This window comes from Erinaceus europaeus, chromosome 15, assembly GCF_950295315.1.
Source record: "Erinaceus europaeus chromosome 15, mEriEur2.1, whole genome shotgun sequence".
NCBI lineage: Eukaryota > Metazoa > Chordata > Mammalia > Eulipotyphla > Erinaceidae > Erinaceus > Erinaceus europaeus.
This window is the reverse complement of record NC_080176.1, coordinates 27,254,656-27,278,770: the sequence shown is the minus strand read 5'-3', so window position 1 is coordinate 27,278,770 and position 24,115 is coordinate 27,254,656. Positions and strand designations below refer to the sequence as shown.

At 56.7% G+C, this 24,115-nt stretch overlaps 5 protein-coding genes and 1 non-coding gene across 11 annotated transcripts in view; 4 read left to right on the top strand and 2 right to left on the bottom strand.

Annotated features, from left to right (window-relative positions):
- RASA4B (RAS p21 protein activator 4B) overlaps positions 1-5,394 on the top strand; it is a 28,207-nt gene extending 22,813 nt beyond the window's left edge. For 2 of the 5 annotated variants that reach the window (XM_016185952.2, XM_016185950.2), the window contains exons 18-21: positions 568-703; positions 2,893-3,013; positions 4,788-4,837; positions 4,923-5,394. In XM_016185952.2, the coding sequence (XP_016041438.1) occupies positions 568-703; positions 2,893-3,013; positions 4,788-4,837; positions 4,923-5,044 (429 nt within the window). In that variant the 3' untranslated portion in view covers positions 5,045-5,394. Of the gene's footprint in view, positions 1-567; positions 721-2,892; positions 3,014-4,615; positions 4,755-4,787; positions 4,838-4,922 lie in introns of those variants that run through there. The other 3 variants (XR_009545031.1, XR_009545032.1, XM_060173440.1) reach the window with 3 other exon arrangements.
- Positions 1-24,115, bottom strand: part of CUX1 (cut like homeobox 1) — a 389,471-nt gene that overhangs the window by 42,112 nt on the left and 323,244 nt on the right. The window lies entirely within an intron of this gene.
- On the top strand, positions 7,943-10,110 carry POLR2J (RNA polymerase II subunit J). The gene is made up of 4 exons (XM_007517938.3): positions 7,943-8,098; positions 8,983-9,072; positions 9,612-9,786; positions 9,882-10,110. Exons 1-4 carry the CDS (start codon positions 8,046-8,048, stop codon positions 9,915-9,917), a joined length of 354 nt encoding a protein of 117 aa, XP_007518000.1. The 5' UTR covers positions 7,943-8,045; the 3' UTR covers positions 9,918-10,110.
- LRWD1 (leucine rich repeats and WD repeat domain containing 1) lies at positions 10,070-18,519 on the bottom strand. The gene is made up of 15 exons (XM_007517990.3): positions 18,385-18,519; positions 17,605-17,839; positions 12,706-12,822; positions 12,371-12,511; positions 12,164-12,235; positions 11,955-12,074; positions 11,768-11,882; positions 11,579-11,688; positions 11,299-11,506; positions 11,155-11,227; positions 10,945-11,085; positions 10,768-10,859; positions 10,541-10,696; positions 10,348-10,460; positions 10,070-10,262 (listed from the first exon to the last, which is right to left on the bottom strand). The coding sequence occupies exons 1-15, from the start codon at positions 18,462-18,464 to the stop codon at positions 10,122-10,124; spliced, it is 1,914 nt and encodes a 637-aa protein (XP_007518052.2). The 5' UTR covers positions 18,465-18,519; the 3' UTR covers positions 10,070-10,121.
- LOC132533226 (U6 spliceosomal RNA) lies at positions 15,547-15,648 on the top strand. The gene has a single exon (XR_009545132.1). It is a non-coding gene; the product is annotated as a U6 spliceosomal RNA (small nuclear RNA).
- On the top strand, positions 18,587-23,544 carry ALKBH4 (alkB homolog 4, lysine demethylase). Of its 2 annotated transcripts, none has more exons than XM_060173441.1 (3): positions 18,587-18,749; positions 20,643-20,837; positions 21,977-23,544. In XM_060173441.1, the coding sequence occupies exons 1-3, from the start codon at positions 18,627-18,629 to the stop codon at positions 22,556-22,558; spliced, it is 900 nt and encodes a 299-aa protein (XP_060029424.1). In that variant the 5' UTR covers positions 18,587-18,626; the 3' UTR covers positions 22,559-23,544. The 2 variants fall into 2 exon arrangements, with proteins under 2 accessions (XP_060029424.1, XP_007517999.2); XM_007517937.3 differs by having other exon boundaries at positions 20,640-20,837.

The following is a 24,115-nucleotide window of genomic DNA, read 5'->3' as shown; positions in this document are numbered from 1 at the left end:
CCTGGTCCCCACCTGCAGGGGGAAAGCTTCACGAGTGGTGAAGCAGGGCTGTAGGTGTCTCTCTGTTTCTCTTCCTCTCTATCTCTCCCTCCCCTCTAAATTTCTCTCTATCTCTATCCAATAATAAATAAAATAAAAAATAAAAGATTAAAAACAAATCTTAAAAGGAAGAGGCCTGGTGGTAGCGCACCTGGTGGTAGCGCACCTGATTAACTGCGCACATTACAGTGTGCGAGCATCCTCCCCTCTTAACTTCTCCCTCTTGTGTCAAATAGATGAATTAATATTAAAAAATAAAAGTGTTCAGGGAGATCTCTGGGCCTCGCTGAAGCAGGGACACCCACATGCCCACGATAGAAGCCCAGACTGTGTTTGTGTGGGGTTTCCACAGATCCGCCTCAGGGGATCCTGTCCTCTGGGGGCTCCCTGACTTGAACAAGAGGGTGGCAATGGCCGAAACCCATCCCATGCTCTGCTCACCGTGTCCTGTGCCTGGGTGTGGCGACTCCAGGAGGGCTTCCTGGAGGAAATGACCCCTCCCTGACCACTTCTCCCCCCCCCGCCCAGTGTGTGAATGAGCTGAACCAGTGGCTGTCGGCGCTAAGGAAGGTAATCATGAACAACCCCAGCCTGCTAGGCTCCTACCACCCTGGTGTCTTCCGAGGGGACAAGTGGAGCTGCTGCCACCAGAGGGACAGGACAGGTGGGCCTGGTGACCAGGTGTGTGTGGGAACGCTCCTCTGGGCTGGCGGGATGCCCCCTGCTCCCAGCAGGTGCATGTATTGCCTGTAGGCATGTGCAGGCGCGGGCAGGCCTGGAAGTGAGTTGGAATCCCGTTATTCACCCGTGATGGGGGTGGGGGTACTGACTGCCAGAGCTGGGCGGGGGTGGGGGGGAGCGTGGGTGCTCAAGTGGGGGGTAGGGAGGAGATTCTAGAACTCTGGGCGATGGGGGAGGGCTCCTGTCTGTAAATCTTCTATAGTCCACAAGCCAGCCAGGAGCTTGGGGGCTACTGCACACTCGAACCCTGACTGGAGTGGTCAAGGGGTTGAGTATATACTTTTTTTTAAAATATTGATTGATTGATTGATTGATTGATTCCCTTTTGTTGTCCTTGTTTTATTGATGTCGTTGTTATTGGATAAGACAGAGAGAAATGGAGAGAGGAGGGGAAGACAGAGACGGGGAGAGAAAGATAAGACACCCGCAGACCTACTTCACCATCTGTGAAGCGACTCCCCTGCAGGTGGGGAGCCGGGAGCTCGAATCGGGATCCTTATGCTGGTCCTTGCGTTTTGAGCCACCTGTGCTTAACCCACTACACTATCGCCTGACTCCCTATAGTTTTTTTTATTATCTTTATTTATTGGATAGAGACTACCAGAAATTGAGAAGAAGAGGGAGAAAGAGAGAGGAGCCAGATAGTGGTGCACCTGGTTGAGCACAAGGTTCTGGGTTCAAGCTCAGGTCTCCATCTGCAAGTGGTGAAGCAATACTGTAGGTGTCTCTCTGTCTCTCCCTTCTCTCTCTGCCTCCCTACATTTCTGAATTCTGATTTATTGAATAAAGGTGATTTTTAAAAAGAATTTAAAAATAGAGAGAGGAAGAGAAAGAGATACCTGCAGTCTTGCTTCACCACTCATAAAACTTCCCCTCTGCAGATGGGGACCAGGGGCTTGAACCTGGGTCCTTATGAACTGTAGTGTATGCGCTCAACCAGGTGTGCCGCCACCTGGCTCCACAAACTTACCTTATTTATTTTTAAAGATTTTATTTATTTATTCATGAGAAGATAGGAGGAGAGAGAAAGAACCAGACATCACTCTGGCACATGTGCTGCCAGGGATCGAACTCAGAACCTCATGCTTGAGAGTCCAAAGCTTTATCACTGCACCACCGCCCGGACCACATTACCTTATTTTTAATATTTATTTATTTACTAATAGGAACGGGGGGGGGGGAACCAGAGCATCACTTTGTCTGAGATGGCGGTTGAACTTAGAACCTAAGCTTTTAAATTCAAAGCTCTATCACTGACCCCAAGGTGCATGTGATGCCAGGGATTGAACTTGGGACCTCAGGCCATGGACCCTTTTATTGTCATTGCCGCCAGACTAGTATTCATATCAGGAGAGAAAGCGGCACTTGGCCCATACAGTACCCAGGCTGGAAGTCAGGGCCTCATATTTACTGAGCTTTCTTTTCTTTTCTTTTCCTTTTTTTTGTATTTATTTATTTTCCCTTTTGTTGCCCTTGTTTTTTTGTTGTTGTAGTTATTATTGTTATTGATGTCGCTGTTGTTAAATAGGACAGAGAGAAATGGAGAGAGGAGGGAAAGAGAAAGACAGACACCTGCAGACCTGCTTCACCGCCTGTGAAGCGACTCCCCTGCAGGTGGGGAGCCGGGGGCTGGAACCTGGATCCTTAACACCGGTCCTTGTGCTTTGCGCCACCTGCGCTTAACCCACCACGCTACTGCCCATCTGCCTACCCAGAGCTTTCTCCCTTCCCTTGTCACCCCCATACCTCCTAGACTGCAGGTTTACCCCATTTCTGGGGGAGGAAACAGGCTCATTTAGAGCCGAGGCCAGGAAGCCAGTGAGCAGCAGGACCAGCTCACTCTTGGGCTCAGATTTGCATTGGCTAACCACCTCTTCCTTCCAGCGAGTTCCTTACCCCCCCCAACACACACAGTGGTATTATACAGCCCCTGCTCAGAAGCTGAACCCAGAGGCGAGCTGTCACCCCCCCCTCCAGTCCCAGCAGACTTCCCAGCCTCCTAGGACCCTGAGCCCACCCCTGCGGACTTTGGTTTCTCCTCTGTGCTTTAGGAGGCTGGGAGATGGGGGCGTAATCACGGCTGCCCCTGACGCAGTCCCTCTGTGTCCCCAGATCTGGGCTGTGATAAGACCCGGTCCCGGGTGACTCTGCAGGAGTGGAACGACCCTCTGGACCACGACCTGGAGGCCCAGCTGCTGTACCGCCACCTGCAGGGTCTGGAGGCTGAGCTGTGGTAAGGAGGTCCTGCTAGGATTTCTAGAACACGCTGGAAGGGGGGGTCAGGCGGGCGGGCTCAGGGCTACTCTGCCACCCCCTTCCTGCTCATCCTCCATCTTCTGATTTATTACTTCTTTAAAAAATGATTTTCTAGTAAAGAAATGACACAAAGAACAAGGTGATATCATTTTCTTTTCCTTTTCTCTGCCTCCAGAGTTATTGCTGGTACTTCGTACCTACATTAGGAATCCACTGCTCCTGGAGGCTATTTTTTCATTTGTTCCCTTTGTTGTTTATTATTGTTGTTGGATAGAACAGAGAGAAATGGAGAGAGGAGGGGAAGACAGGGGAGAGAAAGACACCTGCAGACCTGCTTCACCACCTGTGAAGTGACCCCCACCTGCAGGTGGGGAGCTGGGGGGCTAGAACTGGAATCCTTGCACCAGTCCTTGTGCTTTTGCCTGACCTCCCCTGATATATTATTCTTTTTAATTTATTTATTCCCTTTTGTTTCCCTTGTGGTTTTATTGTTGTAGTTATTGATGTTGTCGTTGTTGGTTAGGACAGAGAGAAATGGAGAGAGGAGGGGAAGACAGAGGGAGGAGAGAAAGATAGACACCTGCAGACCCGCTTCACCGCCTGTGAAGCGACTCCCCTGCAGGTGGGAAGCCGGGGGCTTGAGCCGGGAGCTTGAACCGGGATCCTTATGCCGGTCCTTGTGCCTTGTTCCACCTGTGCTCAACCAGCTGCACTACTGCCCGATTCCCTTTATTATTCTTTATTCCCTGTATTTCATTCATTTATTTATTTGAAAGAAGGGGCATCTATTAAGACTGGGCACAGGGATCTGTGAGTCAGCATAGTGGTATTATGCTTTTTTTTTTTTTTTTTTTTTTTTTACCAGAGCACTGGTCAGCTCTGGCTTATGGTGGTGCAGAGGCTTGAATCTGGGACTTCGGAGCAGATATGCTCCTTAATAGATGATCTCGAGGTTCCAGGTTCAGAGCTGAGATGGGCTTCTGATTTAAAACAACAACAAGGGGTCAGGCGGTAGGCAATGGTTAAACGCACACAGCGCGAAGTCCAAGGACCAGCATAAGGATCCTGGTTCGAGCCCCCAGCTCCCCACCTGCAAGGGGGTCACTTCACAAGTGGTGAAGCAGGTCTGCAGGTGTCTGTCTTTCTCTCCTCCTCTCTGTCTTCCCCTCCTCTCTCCACTTCTCTCTATCCTATCCAATAACAACAGCATCAATAACAACAACAATAATAATAATAACAACAATGTTAAACAGCAAGGGCAACAAAGGGGAAAAAATAGCCTCCAGGAGCAGTGGATTCGTGGTGTAGACACCAAGCGAGCCCCAGCAATAACTCTGGAGCCAAAAACAATGTAAGTAGTATTTATTTATTTATTTTTGGATAGAAGCAGAGAGAAATTGAGAAAGGAGGTGGAGATAGAGAGGGAGACAGAGAGACACCTGCAGCCCTGCTTTACCATTTGTGAAACTTTCCCCCTGCAAGTGGGGACCAGGGCTTGAACTTGGCTCCTTGTGCATTGTAATGTCTGTACTTAACCAGGTGAGCCACCACCTGGCCCCAACAAAAAAATTTTTTCAAGGTCCACACAGACCCTGCCTCCCACTACAGAGCCAGGACTCAGTGTCCAGGGGCTCTAAGAGGCACCCCGGTCCCTTCCTTGGTTCCCCCACTCCCATCTCCATCCAAGGTCTCTGGCTTCTGCCGTCCCATGAGGGCTGGCCGGGCTTCACTCTGTTCACCTCCCCTTGCAGGCAGAGGCACCGGTCACAGAATGTGGGCACGGAGACTGACCCTGGTGAAGGTAGGCTTCTCCCAACCCGGTCCTCTTGGTACTCCAGGCCTCCTTCAGGGATTCTGGGGGGGGGCTCATACCAGTCTACCTCCAGCCTCCAGGGACGCGCTAGCCCAGCTGCTGCAGGTGCTGGGGAACCTCCGGGAGGCCCACGGCTCCAGCCACACTGGCCCCCTGCCCGTGGAGCCCACTCGCCTGCTGGCACTACAGACGTGAAGTTTGCCCTGTCCCCTGGCAACTCCACCAGGAGCCTGGCAGCCTGATGCATTCTGGGCCTTCACTGCAGAATCTTCCTCTGGGACTCCCTGGAGGAGGTTGAGCTGGCCGGTTCTCCAGGGGACTCTGGTGGCTCCTGGCCTCTCTGCTGCCTTGCACCCCCTCGCCTGGACCCCCACTGCTGCTAGCCCAGACCCCCCCACACCACCCCATCCAGACAGGTGGTCTCACAGGGCCCTGGAGACGGGCCGTGACCTCAGCACCCCCACCCACTGCCTCAGGACCACTGACTGTGCCCCTGGGCAGCACCTGGTGCCCCACTGACGACAATAAACCAGCTGTGACTGCCAGCTGTGGTTCTTCTGCTGGGGACGGCGGGGTGGGGTGTGTGTGTGTGTGTGTGTGTGTGTGTGTGTGTGTGTGTTGAGCATCTGAGTAACTGTAGTGTCCGGGTTCAAATGGGTAAGGATGAAGTCTAACACAGTCCCCTTCCTTGAGCTTAGAGAATGGCCAATTTTATTAACATACCAGGGGAGGGGGCAGAGCAGCATTGTAGCCCATGGGACACCAGGGGTCAAACTCAGGGCCTCATGCCTGAGAGTCCAAAGCTTTATCCACTGCGCACCCTCCCAGGCTGCCAAACTCTTGCTGTACAGAGCTGGGTAGGCAGGGCTCAGTCACGTTGGCTAAGCACAGACAAGGGGCAGACACACAATAATTAATAATAATAATAGTAATATAAAAAGGAGGCAGACACTAGGATTCCAGGGACACTTGGTTGACAGGGCAGTGGCCGGTGTGATCTGGTCTGCTGGCCCAGCCTAATTTGATGCTCTCTACCTGAGATCAGTTACCACCAGGCTGAGCTGTTCCGCGGTGCCCAGTGTGACAGGGACAGACCCCCCCCCCCCCAAGTCCTGTTTCTGATCAGCCCATGTCCTGCCAGCATCCCCCCAGTGTCAAGACAGCTGTCTGCAGGCAAGACTCAGCATCATGGTTCTGCAACAGACTTTCAACTTTAATTTGATAGGACAGAGAAATTAAGAGGGAGGGGAGGTAGAGAGGAGAGAGGGAGACAGAGATACCTGCAGCCCTGCTTGACCACTCGTGAAGCTTTCCCCCTGCAGGTGGGGACTGGCGGCTTGAACCTGGGTCCTTGTGCATAGCAATACATGCACTTGACCAGGTGTGCCACCACCCGGTCCAGAAATCTTTTTTTTTTTATTTTATTTATTTATTTCCCTTTTGTTGCCCTTGTTGTCTTATTGTTGTAGTTATTATCGATGTCATTGTTGTTGGATAGGACAGAGAGAAATGGAGAGAGGAGGGGAAGACAGAGAAGAGGAGAGAAAGACAGACACCTGCAGACCTGCTTCACCGCCTGTGAAGCGACTCCCCTGCAGGTGGGGAGCCGGGGGCTCCAACCTGGATCCTTTTGCCAGTCCTTGAGTTTGGCGCCACCTGCGCTTAACCCGCTGCGCTACCGCCCGACTCCCTTTTTTTTTTTTTTTAACTTTATTTAAGCAACTACCTTTCATAACTCTGAGGCTCTGAGGCCCCAAATTCGATCACCAACATCCATCACAAGCCAGAGCTGAACATTGTTCTGGTTAAAATAAAATAAAATAAAATAAACACATAAATAGAAGAGGAGGTGGGCTGGGGGAGGTGTTTGTAGTCAACTGGCCCCCATTTGGAGTACACCCACACAGCCACACCTGGCGGCTCTGAAGCCCAGGGTCTCTCAGCTTGGCAAGTGAAGCCAGGAGTGTCACCTCCTGGGAGGACAGGCGTTCCCTAAGGTAGGGACAGGAAGCCCCCAGGCCCATGAGGCTGACCTGGGGCGGCCGTGACCCAGACTAGTCTAGAGAGACACAGAAGTAGGGGTGCAAGGGCGGCACTTTAGTATCCCAGCACCTTCGGTTCCTGCCCACCTACCTCCAGGGAGGCCGGTGGAGCTCCCGACTAGGGGGTGACCCCCCCCAGCCTCATGTCCCCGAGGCCACACCTGTGCCAGCGACAGCCAGAGGTAGGGGCAGCCTGGGGGTGCTTGGTCACACAAGTTCTGGCTAAAGGATGGGACAGCCTGGCTGCCCCACCTGGGGGCCTCTTGCAACGCACTCCAGGAGTGCATTTCTTCCTTTTTAAAAAATTTATTATTGGATAGAGACAGAAAGAAACTGAGAGGGAAGGGGAAAATAGAGAGGGAGAGAGACAGAGAGAAACTTGCAGCCCTGCTTCACCACTCGTGAAGCTTTCCCCCTGCAGGTGGGGGCCAGGGGCTTGAATCTGGGGCCTTGTGCGCTGTAATGTGAGCATTTAACAAGGCGCAGCACTGCCTGGAGCACATTTTTTTTTTTTTTTCTGGAGCACATTTCTAAAGCGGGATGAAGGAGCGTGGGGTGCACCCAGAGGCCGACCGCGGGTTTTTCCGGAGCAGCAAGTATTTAAACCCCCGTTTGGGGAGTAGCGCAGCGGGTTAAGCGCAGGTGGCGCAAAGCGCAGGGACTGGCGTAAGGATCCCGGTTCGAGCCCCCGGCTCCCCACCTGCAGGGGGTCACTTCACAGGTGGTGAAGCAGGTCTGCAGGTGTCTGTCTTTCTCTCCCCCTCTCTGTCTTTCCCTCCTCTCTCCCATTTCTCTCTGTCCTATCTAACAACAACGACATCAATAATAATTACAACAATTAAAAAAAAAGGGCAACAAAAGGGAATAAGTAAAAGAAATAAAATTTAAAAAAATAAAATAAAAAACCCTCCGTTTGCCCCAAAACCGTGTTCCGCGCATGCACCGAAGAGCCGCCACTACTGCCGGCAGGCATACATAAGCGGAACCCGGGTCGGCCCACGCGTGCGCACGGCGCTCCTTATAGTGCGCTTGCGCCAGGCCCAGACTCTCATAGGGACCGTCCCCGTGACCCGGAAGAGCTCGCATTCTCAGGAATCCTGAGCGGCGGCGGTGGCGGCGGCAGTTCCGAGTGCTGACGCCGCCGCATCGCCGGAATGAACGCGCCTCCGGCCTTCGAGTCGTTCCTGCTCTTCGAGGGCGAGAAGAAGTGAGTAGGGGCGGCGGGGGTGCCGAGTCGGAGCCACCTCTGCCTTCCGGTGAGCCCGAGGCCCTGCTACGGGGGACGGCTGTTGACGGAGCCCTGCACGGCCGTCGGCGGGTGCAGCTCGCCGCCACGTCCCGCGCTCAGCCCCAGTGTCGCCGGTGGCGGTGCTGGGGACCGAACTGGGACCCGAGCCTCAGCCAAGAGCCTTTCGGCAAAACCATGATGCGCTCTCCCCAGCCTTCGTGAATCTGTCAGTTTTTCTTTTAAAGTTTCTTTATTTACTTATTGGATAGACAGACCAGGAAGGGGGGGCGGGGAGACCCCTGCAGCCCTGCTTCACCAATCGCAGAGCTTCCCCCCCTGCAGGCGGGGAGCGGGGTCTCGAGCCTGGGTCCTTGCACTTGGTTGCGTGTATCATCATCCACCCGGCCCCCCACCCCGCTTTTTTTATTAAGATTTCATTTACTTAGGATATAGAAAGGCAAGGTAGAGACGGACAGACACCCGCAGCCAGGCCCGGGAGACACTGCTGGGCCTGTCCCGCGGGTTCCTCAGTTTTCCTAGGATCCTCACTAAGCTTTTAAAACCCCCCCCCCCCCGACCCTGCTCAGCTCTGGTTTATGTGGTGCAGGGGATTGAACATGGGACTTTGGGGCCTCAGGCAGGAGAGTCTCTTTGCAGAACCATTATGCTACCTACCCCCGCCCTTAATTTTTTTTTTTTTTTTTAGAATTGTTCTTATTGGATAGACAGAAATCGAGAGGGCAGGGGGAGAATAGAGAAGGAGACAGACACCTGCAGCCTTGGGGTTTCGAACCCGGGTCCAGGTGTGCCACCCCCACCCAGTCCCTAAAGAGCTTTAAATTTTTTTTAAATCTTTATTCCAGGATCACCATTAACAAGGACACCAAGGTCCCCAATGCCTGTCTGTTCACCATCAACAAGGAAGACCACACCCTGGGCAACATCATCAAGTCGTGAGTCCCAGGCTGGGCGAGGGGCTGTGGGCGCAGGGCCTCAGAGAGCAGCCGTGTGTACGGGCCGCTGGGCACCCACGAGGGCCAGGCCGCGGCACACCTGGTAGAGCCCGCACCTAAGCACGCACGGGGACGAGCGGCACTGGAAAGCCGGGGCACCTTACTCATAGGAGGCGGCAGCTGGGGCATGAAGGTGGCCTCGGGGTGTCTGGTCAGCGCTCGGCCCACCCACACCTGGTGTGAGCAGAACAGCTGGGCCCTTGGAGGGCGTGGGGTCGGGACTGGGGCATCAGTGTGGGGCTCAACTCAGTACTTTGTGCTTGATGAGAGGCGAGCCACCTGTCAGCCCTCGGAGCTCACAGCTCCTACGGGGGCCCTGGCAGCCTCCCCCCATCCTGTGGAGAAAAGCCCCATGGGCTGGGTTCCCTGCCATGACTGTGGCCCAGGCTCCTGAGGGTGGGAAGCCATCTCATTGACTTACTCCAAGTACCTTGGGGGGTGGGGTGCGGGGGCTGCCTTCACACATGTCCCTGTGCCAGGCAGCTGTTGAAGGACCCGCAGGTGCTATTCGCGGGCTACAAGGTCCCCCACCCCCTGGAGCACAAGATCATCATCCGCGTGCAGACCACCCCGGACTACAGCCCCCAGGAGGCCTTCACCAACGCCATCACGGACCTCATCAGCGAGCTCTCGCTGCTGGAGGAGCGCTTCCGGGTGAGAGCTGGAGTGGGGGAGGCTCCCCAGTAAAGGGGGCTGGGGGTCCCGTCCCCACTCCGCCCCCACTGAGTCCTGCCTCCTTCCTGCCCCAGGTGGCTATCAAGGACAAGCAGGAAGGCATCGAGTAGCAGGCCACCGGGGTCTCCTAGCCGAGTCACCCATTCCAGGGCCAGTGCCCTGTACACAACTGAGCTGGCAGACGCCCCATGGCCCCGTGGGAGGCCCCTGTCCACCCCGGGCAGCAGGAAGCCCTCCCACGCAAACCGCTTCAGGCTCTCTGTGAGAAGTTTTAACGTTTAATAAAACCCGTCATTGTCTGCAGCCAAGCGCTGCTAGTGCCTCTTCCAAATGACCACGATGTTCGAGTCCGTCAGGGCTGTGAGGTAGCTCAGCGAGGGGTTGGCCACTGCCGTGTTCACCATGGTCTTGGTCACCGGCTGGCCCTGGGAACGCGGCTGGGGCCACTCGAGCACCTGGGGTGAGAGACATGCCGGCCTCTGCTCCCCTCTGCTCCCCCCGGGCAGCTGAGGAAGGGGTTTTGAGGGACTCGTGGCTTACCTGCGTGGGGGCCTGCGGGGCAGCGGGCAGAGGCTGCGGCTGAGCCAGGAGGTGCCCGACGTCATAGACCCACACTCTGCCCTCCTCGTCCCCGCACAGCACGACCCCCTCGCCTGCAGGGAGGAAGACAGGGAGTGAGGGGGGTGCCCACGGGAGGGGAGGGGAGTGGACGGGCAGGCGGGTGGGGGCTCACCAGGACAGGCGCTGAGGGAGAAGTAGGCCAGCGGGGTGGGCGACCACTGCAGCCTAGCCAGGATCACCACAGGCACGGCCGCCCGGCTGCCCCGTGCCACCCAGGTCTGGCTCCAGCTCCACAAACAGATGGTGCCCAGGCTGCTGCCCTTGGAGGCTGCGGAGAGAACAGAGCACTTGCGTCCCCTTCCGGGCACCCCCCAACCCCACCCCGCTGCACTCACTCACCCACCACGTCCTCGTTCACAAAGGCCAGCCCATCCACTCTCCGAGGGGCTGAGTCCGTGCCCTCGGGGAAGACAAACTCCACTTCACACGCCCTGCGGGCAGCAGAAGGTGCTGCTCAGGGTGGGCAGTGGACAGCTGGCACTGCTGGGGGCCGGCTCCCGGGGGGGGGGGGCTCACCTCCTCTTGGGGGGCTGGTCCAGACGCACGTCCCAGCAGCAGCAGCCTCCCTCGCAGCCGGCCAACAAGTAGCTGTCAGGGCAGGAGGCCACGGGGCAGAGGCGCAGGGGGATGGACGCCGAGTCGAGCATCAGCAGCAGGCTGGGGGAGGGGGAGCAGCTCAGTGACAAAACAGGCTGGGGGACCCCTCCCAGCCACCCCTAGCCTCACCTGGCCTGGAACTCATAGTCCTGGTTGGGGGCCCCAATGTCCCAGAGGATGATCCGCTTGTCATAGGAGGCAGCTGTGGGTGGGAAAGAGATGGTGAAGCCCCTCCAGGTGGGACCCCTCCCCACACCCCACCCACGAGCTTACTGAAGAGGTGCGTCTCACGGCTGGGGCTGAAGCACAGCGTGGCCACGGCCTTCTTGTGGGCGCGGATGAGGCCACAGCAGAAGCCAGCCCGCACGTGCAGCAGCCGCACCAGGCCCCGCAGCCCCGCTGCCGCCAGCACGTTCCAGCGCCGCTTGTGGCCCGCCTGTGTGAGCACTGTCAGCGTCGTCCAGGCCACCGAGAAGAACTCCTGACGGCGGTACAGGGTGAAGGTGGCGGGTCGGCCCCCTGGCCCCACTCACCTCACCCCAGTCCCACTCACCTCGCCCGGGGCCTTGTACTTGTGCAGCACCATGCCCGTCTGACAGTCGATGACACACACAGCCTCCCCACCGCACGTGGCCACTGTCTGGGATGAGGCCCCCGCCTGCCCTGGGGGGTGCAGTCAGGCCATTGGCTGGAGCCCCCTGCCCCGCACCTGCCGGCCTGCCCCCCCCCCACTACCCCGTACCCTCATCCTCCGAAGGCTCAAATGCACAGGCCCACAGCTGGGTGCTGAAGTCCTCGGGGCTGTTGTTCTTGCTGTGGCACTGCAGGAAGTGCAGGGGCTCCAGCCGCAGGCCCGCCTGTAGGGGTCAGGGGTCAGGGCCACACTGCCTCCTAGCCCCCACCCGCACCCCCACCCCCACCTGACTCACCTGGCCGCCGCCCGTGTCCAAGGTGTACCCCTCTGTCTGCACCAGGGAGGTGCACGCACGCTTGCTGGGGGACAGGTTGAGAAGGACGTCATCCAGTCGTTTCTGGGGGGTCATGTGGGCCTGGGGGTGGGCAGGGCACTGAGGGCTTGGAGGCCGGGCCCATCTGCTGGGCTACCGCCTCCAGAGGGGCTGCCCCTGTCCCCACTCACCCTGGGCTCCGGGGGCGCCGAGGCTTTGGGGGGACCTCTGGAGATCACCAGCTCCTCGGCGATCATCCGCACCTGGGTGGGCCGTGCCATCCTGTTAGTCAACCGGACCTCAGACCCTCCAGCCCAGTTTCCCGTCAGAGGGAGGAGGGGAACCCCAGACTGGTGGGCGGCTGGACATCCCTGGGGGGGGGGTGGTGGTGTGCATACCCGCCACTGGGTGAAGTCACGGAGGGACTCGGGCCCGTACTGGACGTCCCTGACAGCGGAGCTCACGAAGTCGGCCCCGGCCTGTTCCAATGCCTCCTCGGGGCTCAGCTCAGCCACAAACTTCTCCCAGTGGGCTGTGACCTGGGGCGGTGCGGTGCGGGTCGGGTGACAGGAAGGGGGCCTCCCTTCTACGACCCCAGGACGGACATACGGACAACTTCCCCCCAGGCCAGGCTGCCTGCACCCCCAGAGGGCAGGCCTTCCTGGGACCCAGGGCTGAGGGTTGCCTGTCGACAGGGAGACAGGACCCCCACCCCAGTGTCCCCCAGCCTCACCCTGCTGGTCAGCTCGCGGCTCAGGCTCTGTGCCTGTGCGTAGGTGGCCGCCGTGTCCTTGCCGTTGATCTTCTGGAGGTTGGGCAGGAGGAGGGACACTTTCAGGTTGTCACTGACCTGGGGGGATGGGGGCAGAGTGGCTTGAGGCTGTCCTGCCCTCAGACCTCCACTATCTCTGCTGCACACTTCAAGAACACCACCCAGAAACACTGCCCAAGTCAGGCAGAGGCCGAGCCAGGCTCTGGATGCTTCCCCTCTACACCTTTAAGAGCTTAGGACGAGGGCTGGGGAGACAGCATGGTGGTCATGCCCGGGCACTCACATATACCAGAGCTCAGTGCTCTGGTCTCTCTAAAAAAAAAAAAATTGTGGTCCAGGAGGTGGCGCAGTGGATAAAGCGCTTGACTCTCAAGCGTGAGGTCCTGAGTTCAAGCCCTGGCAGCACATGTACCAGAGTGATGACTGGTTCTTTCTCTCTCCTATCTTTCTCGATGCCCTGCCAGAGCAGAGCGATTAAGTAGCAAACGGACCAAAGGATCCAAGGCAGAAGAGAATGTTAAGCATCAGTCCTTGCAGCAGATGACATGAGAGATGACAGACGGAGAGCACCCGGAAGACTGAGAAGCTACTAGAAAGCAGGTCCAGCCAAGCAGCTGGTCACAAGCTACACACAGATCTCGGCCACTGCCGCACAAACTGAGATGGAGCAGAGAGGGGCCCGAGGGAAGCAGGTTTCTGAAAGGAAGGGGTGGGGGGCACCCGGATGCCTGATTGGCAAACACACTACAACCGTGAAAGCTGTGTGGTGCTGGGACAGAGGACCCCCCAGAAAGAAGCCAGACACAGGAGATCTCTTGCACAGAGCTGAGCTCTTGCTCAGAGGAACCGGAAGTCCCTCCACAGGTGGCGTCAGGAAACAGCCACAGGAGATGGAAGGACCTAGCACTGCACACTCAACTCAAGGGGCCGAGAGAGCCGAGGCCCTTAGCCCAGACACTCCCCAGGACCCTGACATCAAAAATGCATTTGGAGACTCAGGTCCTCGACAAGGGAAACCATATTCCTCAGATCTAAAGACTTCTCCACAGGGAAGCTGACTTGCACACAGCGAGACAGACAGGCAGCTGGGAGAAGGTGTCTGCACGTCACACGTCTGACTAGGCTCGAAAAGTTTCTACAAAAATCAAAACAGCTCGACAGCAGAACAACGACTTGGTAAAAAAAAATCTGGAGGCCGGGTGGTGACACACATGTTATAAAGTGCAAGGACCTGGGTTTGAGCCCCTGGCTCCCCCACCTGCAGGAGGAAAGCTTTGCAAGTAGTGAAGCAGGGCTGCAGGGTCTCCCTCTCCATTTCTGTCGCTACCCAATAAAGATTTTAAAGCTATAGATATAGTACCATCATAAGCTGGGTCTGAACGGTGCTCTGGTTAAAAAGTTCTATAAAAATATATATATATCCGGGAGTCAGGTGGTAGTGCAGTAGGTTAAGTGCACATGGTGCAAAGCCCAAGGACCGGCTTAAGGATCCCAGTTCAAGCCCCCGGCTCCCCACCTGCAGGGGAGTCACTTCACAGGCAGTGAAGCAGGTCCGCGGGTGTCTTTCTCTTCCCCATCTGTCTTCCCCTCCTCTCTCCATTTCTCTCTGTCCTGTCTAACGATGACATCAACAACAATAACTACAACAACAATGAAAAGCAAGGGCAACAAAAAGGGAAAATAAACATAAAAAAAAATAAAGTGGTCCGGGAGGTGGCGCAGTGGCTAAGGCACTAGACTCTCAAGCATGAGGTCCTGAGTTTGATCCCCGGCAGCACATGTACCAGAGTGATGGCTGGTTCTTTCTCTCCTCCTATCTTTCTCATGAAAAAATAAATTATTTAAATAAATAAAATATCTGAATATAAAGGGCCAGGAGGTGGCACACTGGGTTAAGTACACACAGTATGAAGTGCAGGGATCTGGGTTCGAGCCACCTGGTCCCCACCTGCAGGGGGGACGCTTCACAAGCAGTGAAGCACGTCTGCAGGTGTCTGTCTTTTCTCTCCCCCCTCTATCTTTCCTCCTGTTTCTCTATCCCATCTAATAAAAAATGGCCTCCAGGAGCAGTGGTTTCACGATAACCCTGGAGAACAAAACAAAAAAAAACCTGAATATACTTTTTTTTTTCCAATACTTTGTTTTTTACCAGAGCACTGTTCAACTCTGGTTTACGATGGTGCTGGGGACTGAGTGTCTTTTGCAGAACCACTGTGCTGTCTCCTTGGCCCAAAATGGGCAGTTTTCTTAAGAGATACAGGTGAGTGAGGCCCACAGAGGGGAGAACGGTCCACCTCACTCACTAGAGATGCAGATTAACATCACAATGAGTGTGGTAGAGCGCAAACAGGCAAAAGATAGTGCTGCCTGAAGTTCAGAGGCCCCAGGTTCAATCCCATCATCCCAGGAACCACCATCACCCAGAGCTGAGCCAGTGAGTTCTCATTAACAACAAAAAAAAAGGGGTGGTGGTAACACCTGATTGAGTGCATATGTTACAGTGTGTGAGGACCTGGGTTCGAGCTCCCAGTCCTCTCTGCATGGGGAAAGCTTTTGCAAATGGTGAAGCGGGGCTGCTGGTGTCTCTCCCCTACCCTCTTGATTTCTGGCTGTCTATGCAATAAGTAAATACAATAAAAATTTTAAAAATGCATTAAAAAGTTGGATAGACAGCATCATGGTTCTGCAAAAAATTCTCCTGCTTGAAGCTTTTGAGGGCCCCGGGATCAATCAACAGTCAGAGCTGGGCAGGGCTCTGGACACATTCTCTCCTCTCTATTCCCCTTGTTAAAATATTAAAATGTTCGATTCAGCAGCACATATACTAAAATTGGAACAATACAGAGATTAGCATGGACCCTGCACAAAGATGACACACGAATTCATGAAGCGTTTCATATTTAAAAAAATAAAATATATATATATATATATATATATTTAAAAAAACACCACTACATCCACCCTGGGCTAATTGGTGCAACCCATAAAGCACACCAGTTTTGGGAGTCAGGCAGTAGCGCAGCGGGTTAAGTGCAGGTGGCGCCAAGCGCAAGGACGGGCATAAGGATTCCAGTTTGAGCCCCCAGCTCCCCACCTGCAGGGTAGTCGCTTCACAGGTGGTGAAGCAGGTCTGCAGGTATCTGTCTTTCTCTCTTCCTCTAGTCTTCCCCATCTCTCTCCATTTCTGTCCTACCCAACAACAACGATGTCAATAACAACAATAAAACAACAAGGGTAACAAAAGGGGATATACAAAGAGGGGTTATACAAAGAGACTTCAAAGTCCCCTGAACCATCTTAAGCCAGAGCTGAGCAGTGCTCTGGTAAAAAAAATAATAATCACAACAAAAATAAAACAAGGGCAACAAACGGGAAAAATAGCCTCCAGGAGCAGTGGATTAGTGCAGGAACCCCAGCAATAACCCTGGAGGCAAAAAAAAAAAAAAAAAGAGCTATTTGAGAATAAGTTGTCACTTCACAAATGGCTAAAGAATTGAAAAGGCGGCCAGGCAGGGTGTCTGGAGCTGGGGCAACTGGCAAGGGCTTCACACTGGAGCCCGGCATCACACCTGCAGTCAGAGCCCACAGGCGCTTGGGCTCCAGGGACCTTGCAGACACCAGCACCACAGCCCCATCCCTGGGGGCCCGATGTGCTCCCCGGGGGTGAGCCAGCCTGCTCTCACCATCCCGACAGAGCACCAGCGACCTCCACGCACCCACAGGGTGTTATCACTTCAAGGGCTTCACTGGTCCAGAGACAGAAATAGAGGGAAAGACCCAGGGTGCCGAGCTTTCTGCCTTGCGATGGCGGCCAGGCTGGAACCTGGGTCCTGTGCTCAGCAAAGCAGGTGCATCCTTCCGCTGAGCTACTCTGATGACCCTCTTGTTTGTAACAATGCTAAAAGTGAAGGTGTGGAGCCAGGAGGTGGCAGAAAGGTTAAGCGCTCACATTACAAGGACCCAGGTTCAAGTCCCTTGTCCCCACTTGCAGGGGGGAAGCAGGGTTGCAGGGTATTTTTTTGTTTGTTTGTTTTGTTTCCAGGGTTATTGCTGGGGCTCGGTGCCTGCACTGTGAATCCACTGCTCCTGGAGGCTATTTGTTTTCCTTTTTGTTGCCCTTGTTGTTGTGGTTATTACTGTTGGGTAGGGCAGAGAAAAATCGAGGGGGGGGGGGTGAGAAAGACACCTGCAGACCTGCTTCACCGCCCATGAAGCGACCCCCCTGCAGGTGGGGAGCCGGGGGCTCAAACCAGGATCCTTACGCAGGTCCTTGGTGCTATGTGCGCTTATCCCGCTGCGCTACCACCAGACCCCCTAAAATTATCTTTATTTATTTGATAGAGGTAGCAAGAAATTGAGACGGAAGGTGGTGGTAGAGAGGAAGAGAGACACCTGAGGCCCTGCTTCACTACTCACAAAGCTTTCCCCCCCCGCAGGTGGGGACCAGGGGCTCGAACCTGGGTCCTTGTGCAGTGTAATGTGTGCTCTCAACCAGACGCACCCCCACCCGGCCCCTCTATCTGCCTCCTCCACCTTCAATTTCTGTCTCTATCCAGTAATTACTAAAATTTAAAAACTGGTTTGGAGTGGACCTGGTCGAGGGCACGTTGTTACAGTGCCCAAGGACCCGGGTTCGAGGCCCCAGTCCTGCAGAGGGGAAGCTTCCCAAGTGGTGAAGCAGGACTGCAGGTGCCTCTTCCGCCTCCCTTCTCAATTTCTCTCTGTCACTGTCCAATAAACAATGAAAGCATTAAGATCAATTTGGAAAGCCGACCTGCCAAGCAGAGCAGGCAGGGCTGCCCGCGGCTCATGGCCCAGGAGGCAGGCAGGCAGACAGACCACCGCCGCCGGCCCGCTCACCGTGAGGAAGGGGTTGCCCTCCAGGCTGAGCTCCTGCAGCTGCGGGAACTGGCTCAGGCCGCCCACGTCGGCCAGCTGGTTGTTGGCGCAGCGCAGGACGCGCAGGTGGCCCAGGCCCAGGCCGGCGGGCAGCGTCTCCAGCTGGTTGTTGGACAGGTCGAGCTCGCGCAGCTGCGTCAGGCGGCTCAGCAGCTTGGGCTCCAGGTGCTCGGACAGCAGCTCCAGCCCCGACAGGCTGCGGGGCGCAGGGCCGGTGGTCAGGGGACAGGTCAAGGAACGGGGACAGGGAATGAGTGATGGGGTCAGGGGACAGGTCGGGGATGGAGGATGAGGGTCCACGGGACGGGAGTCAGGGGATGAGAGACGGGGGACGCGGTCTGGACGGGAAGAGGGGATCAGGGAACAGGGATCAGGAGAGGGGTGATGGGGTCAGAGCACAGGTCAGGGGATGGGGGTCAGGGGTCGGGGGCCGAGGGACAGGGAGGGGTGCGGGCACTCGGGCGCAGACCCGCCACCCCCAACCCGCGTCCCCCTACGTTAAGGCCTCAGGGGACCCAGCTGAGACCCGGCCGCAGGGGTCCCCCGCCCTGGGGCTGATCACTGCTTCCAGGGGCTCTTCCCTGACTCCGGGGGTCCCTCCGTAAATCTGGGGAGATTCCCCGGGTTCCGGGGTACCCTGGCCCGCGAGGCTCTCCCCGACTGTGGGGCTCCTCGTAATTCTGGGGGGCGGGGCTGCCGTAGGGCCCCGTGGCTCAGCTCCCCGCCCGCGGCCCCGCTCACTCCAGGATGCGGATCTTGCTCAGCCGGTCGCACTTGGGGCGGCACCGCAGCATCAGGAGGCGCGGCGTGAGAGGAGCCATGGCGAGCAGCCCGCGTCCCGGGAGAACGGCGGGAGCGCCGAGGGGGAGGAGCCCGGCGCCCGTGGCGACCGGAAGGAAGTGGCCCCGTGCTCGCGCGGACTACAACTCCCGGCAGCTCCCGCGGCCGCGGCCGCGCCTGCGCACGGGCGACGGGACGCGACGATGGCGGCTGCAGCGGTGGCGGCCCCCGAGCCCCTGGGCGAGTGCGGCTGCAAAGGCATCCGGACCTGCCTGGTCTGCGAGCGGCAGCGCGGGGAGGACGCATCCTGGAGGCCCGGCCCGCTGGTAGGGCGCGCGAGTGGGCGCTGCCACACCCCCGATCTCCACCGGGGGGAGAGGAGGCCCAGGAGCCCCATCGTGAGACTGGGGGGGGGCGGTGTTCAGAGCCCCAGCCGCCCCTGGGTACGGGGCTGCGGGACCTATAGAAGCCCAGCAGAGCTGCCCAGATTTAGGCCGCAAGGTCGCTCACCTGGATAGTGCGCCCGCTCCGGCCTGGGCCTGACTAGGGTTTGAGCCGGGCCTGGGGGAGAGGCAGGGGCGGTGCCATCAGTCGTCGCGCCCCGCCCCCGCGGCACGTGACTAAGGTGCGGGGCGGCCTCCCTCCCCGTTAACGTTTTAAAGTTAAAAGACCTGGAGGCGGGTGAAGTGTTGGGCTCCCGAGCTCAGGTGCCTGGCGCTCAGGTGGGCGACCCTGGGCCGGTGTGAGTGTCCCTGTGTTATTGGCGATTATCAGGGACCCGCCACACCCACCGGCCGCTCGTGCCTCCCACCCGCTGGGAACCAGCCTAACAAGGTGCCCAGCTCCGAGGGCATCTTGTTCAGATTTAGGTACCTGTTCGCACAGGAGAGGAGCGGGGACCACAGCCTCACCTGAGGGCCGAGGCTGTGTCCTCTGTGCCACCCACCCACCCCCAGGTGCTGCTCGTAGCCCCTCTAGGGCTTCAAAGGAAGAAAGATCCCGGGGAGCAGGGGCCTGGGAAGGCGAGGAAGAGACGGACAGACATTTACAAGGTCCTGTGCCAACAGCAGCGTCTCTGCAGATGTGGAGTGGGGGGAGATAGTATAATGGTTATGCAAACAGACTCTCATGCGTGAGGCTCCAAAGTCCTAAATTCAGTCCCCTGCACCACTATAAGCCAGAGCTGGGCAGTGCTCTGGTTTAAAAAGCAAAACAAAAAACCAAGGGGCCAGGCAGTGGCACACCTTGTTAAGTGCGTATATTACAAAGCTCGAGGGCCCAGGTTCGAGCCCCCAGCCCCCACCTGCGGGGGAAAGCTTTGCGTGTCATAAAGTAGGACTACAGGTGTGTCTCTTTCTCTACCCTCTTGATTTCTGGCTGTCCTCATCCAGTAAATAAGGATAATTTTTTTTTTAAGGGGCTTATCTGACAGCTGCACCAAAAGGCTTAGAAGCCAGGTGTCCACAGCGAATAAACAAAATGTGACCCGGGCTTGTTATTCAGGCCTGAGAAGGAACCGATTCCAACACCTGCCTCCTGTTCTGTACTGACGGTGCTGTTGAGGGACCTAGACCTGCCACAGAAGGACAGATCCGGGGCAACTCCACTTACAGGAGAATAGCGGGACCCAGAGAAGGGGGAGCTGTGGAGTGATCTCCCTCATCCTCACCCCAGAACCACAGGGAACATTGGGCCCCAGGCTGTACCCCCTCAGTCTGGGGCACCCCCTCTGCGCAAAAGGGAGGGAGAGGGGTTACTTGGGGGGTCCCACCCTTACACAGAGGAAACAGGCACCTGAGCAGGGACCCCCCCCCCCACTTCAGCCTTTCCTAAGAGGCTTCCAGGCCACCCTCCTGCCCCGCAAAGTCCTGAAGGCCCCCCATTTGTGGTGGGAGGAAAGGCCGAAACAGCTCCAGGAACCTCATCTTTTTTAACTTCTTTTATTTAAATATTTTTATTTATTTATTACCTTTCGTTGCCCTTGTTTTATTGTTGTAGTTATTGTTGTTGTTGATGTTGTCGTTGGATAGGACAGAGAAATGGAGAGAGGAGGGGAAGACAGAAGACAGAGGACACCGCCTGTGAAGCGACTCCCCTGCAGGCGGGGAGCCTGGGGCTCGAATTGGGATTCTTATGCAGGTCCTTGCGCTTAGCGCCACCTGCGCTTAACCCAAGGTGCTACAGCCCGACTCCCTTTAACTTCTTTTTCCCCACAGAAGACTCACCGTTTCAGTTACTGCCCTGACACCGGCTGGGCCATGGGGACTGAGGATTCCGACTTCGAGGGCTGGGCCTTCCCTTTCCCGGGGGTAACACTACTCGAGGACTTCGTGACCCGCGAGGAGGAGGCTGAGCTGGTGCAGCTCATGGACCGAGACCCCTGGAAGCTCTCTCAGTCGGGGCGGAGGAAGCAGGTGCCTGCCAGGCATCCTGACCCTGGGTGGGGGCGGCGTAAGGGGGCAGAGGTGTGCTGGGCCGCTCACCTGCAGACCAGGACCAGGTGGGGCTCACAGGCAGCCAGAGCTCTCTCCTGCTCCTCTTCCTCACTGGTGACGGCCATGGAAGGTTCTGGAAGACTGCTGATGCCTTCCCATCCCAAGTCCTCCCCCCACCTTCATTTTTTTTTTTTTTTTTGTCTCCAGGGTTATTGCCAGGGCTCAGTGCCTGCACCACAAATCCACTGCTCCTGGAGACCATTTTTTTCCCTTTTGTTGCCCTTGTTTTTCATCATTGTTGTGATTATTATTATTGTTGTTGTTGTATAGGACAGAGAGAAATGGATAGAGGAAGGGAAGACGGGGAGAGAAAGATAGACACCTGCAGATCTGCTTCACCACCTGTGAAGTGGCCCCCTACAGGTGGGGAGCTGGGGGCTGGAACCGGGATCCTTATGCCAGTCCTTGCACTTCTCGCCACATGCGCTTAACTCGCTGCGCTACCACCCAACTCCCCACCTTCATTTTTTTTTATCGCTACTGGGGTTGTCACAGATTCGGTACCTGCAGGGCAAATCCATTGCTCCCTGTGGCCACTTTTTCCTGTATTTTTTTTTCTTTGTACTTGGCAGGGTGGAGAGAAATTGAGAGAGGAGGAAGCGAGATAGAGAAAGGAAGAGAAAGGGAGACACCTGCAGACGTGCTTCACTACTCGTGAAGCTCCCCCCCCCCCCGCAGGTGGGGACTGGGGGGCTTGAACCTGGGTTACTGCACATGGTGATAAGGTGTGCTGCCCTCCCCCCACATTTACCCTCGCACCTGCTCACACTGATACCTGCCCATCCCCTTCAACTGCTGGGTCACGTGGTGGCAATTCTCTCTGGGGACTTTGCACCCCTAGTTGTACCCAGGATCCCTGCCTACCCCGCCCCCATCTTTCCCAAATCTCAGCCTGTAGGTCTCAGACTAGGACATTCCCAGGTCCCCAGTTTTGCTGTTGGGAGCACCCTAAGGACGCTGGTCGCCTCTGTCTCCCATGGAGCAGTCAGCCTGTTAGTCGGGTCAGTTGTGCTGGCCTGACCCCCAAGTCTGACACCTGCCCTCCTCCCCTCCCCCAGGACTACGGACCCAAAGTCAACTTCCGGAAGCAGAGGCTGAAGCTGGGCGGCTTTTGCGGGCTGCCTCCATCCAGTCGGGAGCTGGTGCGCAGGATGGGCATGTACCCAGGGCTGGAGGACTTCCAGCCGGTGGAGCAGTGCAACCTGGACTACCGGCCCGAGCGCGGTGCGGCCATCGACCCCCACCTGGATGACGCCTGGCTGTGGGGGGAGCGGCTAGTCAGCCTCAGCCTGCTGGCGCCCACCGCGCTGTCCTTGTCGAGAGAGAGCCCGGGCAGCCTGCTGCTCAGCCTGGCCCCGTCCGGCCTGCCCATGGGCCTGGGCGCGGTGGCCACATGCCGCTCGGTGTCCTGTCTCGAAGTGGAGGTGGCGGTGGCCCTGCCCCGCCGCTCTCTGCTCGTGCTCCGTGGGCCTGCGCGCCACCAGTGGCAGCACGCTATCCACCGCGGGGACGTGCGTGCCCGGCGCGTGGGCACCACCTTCCGCGAGCTGGCAGCCGAGTTCAGGCCTGGTGGGAAGCAGCAGGACCTGGGCCGAGAGCTGCTGCAGGTGGCTCTGTCCTTCCAGGGAACCCCTGTGTGAGCCCCCTGGGAGCTGGCTGTGATAGGGTACCCTCAGTCACGTGCCCTAAGCCCTCGCTGGAGTTGTACTCTGAGGGCAGTGGGCTAATCTGATTTTTTTTTTCTTTGTCATCACCAAGGCCTTACTGCAGGCCCTACTTTTTGAGCTAAAGAGACAGAGACAGACAGGGGGAGACACACCACAGTGGCGAAGCTTCTTCGAGGTTGCTGGGGGCCTGAGTCGAACCCGGGTCGTGTGCATGGCAGAGCAGAGCACCGCCTGGGTGAGCTATCGCACCGGCCCGTGCGGTGCCCTGATCTGATTTGAACTTGACATGGCTGGTGCTGCTTAGAATCACGCAGGCTTCATGTACCCTAGCCCAGGGTTGAGGTTCCCTGACAGGCCACCACCCCTAGGCAGCCCACTGGGTGCAGCTGCATTGTGGAAGGTGGGATATGATGGCTGTTCAGGCTCCACCTGCCTCATGCTTGGTGCCCTGCGGACAGGGACACCTGAGAGCCCCCTCCCACACTATTAAAATATAGGAAACTGGGGAGTCGGGTGGTAGCATAGAGGATTAAACGCACGTGGTGCAAAGCCCAAGGACCGGCGCAAGGATCCCCGTTGGAGTCCCTGGCTCCCCACCTGCAGGGGAGTCACTTCACAGGTGATGAAGCAGGTCTGCAGGTGTCTTGTCTTTCTCTCTCCCCCTCTCTGTCTTCCCCTCTCCATTTCTCTGTCCTATCCAACAACGACATCAATAAGAATAACTACAACAATAAAATAAGGGCGACCAAAAGAGAATATTAAAAAAAATGTAGGAAACTGACTCAAGTCTCAGAGTAGTGCCCGTGCTCCATTTCAAAAGGAAATCATGTGGTCCGGGAGGTGGCACAGTGGTAAAGCTTTGGACTCTCAAGCATGAGGTCCTGAGTTCGATCCCCGGCAGCAGATGAACCAGTGATGTCTGGTTTTTTCTATCTTATAAATAAATTTAAAATATCTTTTTGAAAAAAATCACTTGGGACTAAAGCAAGATGAATTTTAATGGGGGAGGGGACAGGTTGTGGCACACCCAGCTCAGTGCAGATAGCACCATGCCGGATAATATGCTCAAGGACCCTGGTTTGAGCCCCCGCTCCCCTCCTGGAGCCGTGGATGCTTCATGCTATGTGTGCTTAACTCACTGCGTCACTGCACAGCTCCCCGGGGATGTTTCATGAGTGGTGGAGCAGATCTGCAGGTGTGTCTATCTCTCCACCTGTCTCACTTTGTCTCTGTCTGGGGAACACAGCCCAGCCCCGTCCCAGCCCAACACTCCACACGAGGGCTATCGGGTGTGTGTGTGGGGGGGTGGCCGCTCTGTCAGCCCAGCCCACCACCTGCCTCTGGAAACATCATGAGCTGGCTGGGCCCCCACACACTACTTGTCCTTTGGGGAGTGGTGGACTGGGCACCGTGAGTTCTGTCCTGAGCCCTAACCTTGGGGGACTGCAGGTTCAACCTGATGCCCGGGGTTCACAGAACCTCTCCTGCTCCAGGCCAACTCAGACTGAAGCTGTCTGCCCAGAAATGCCA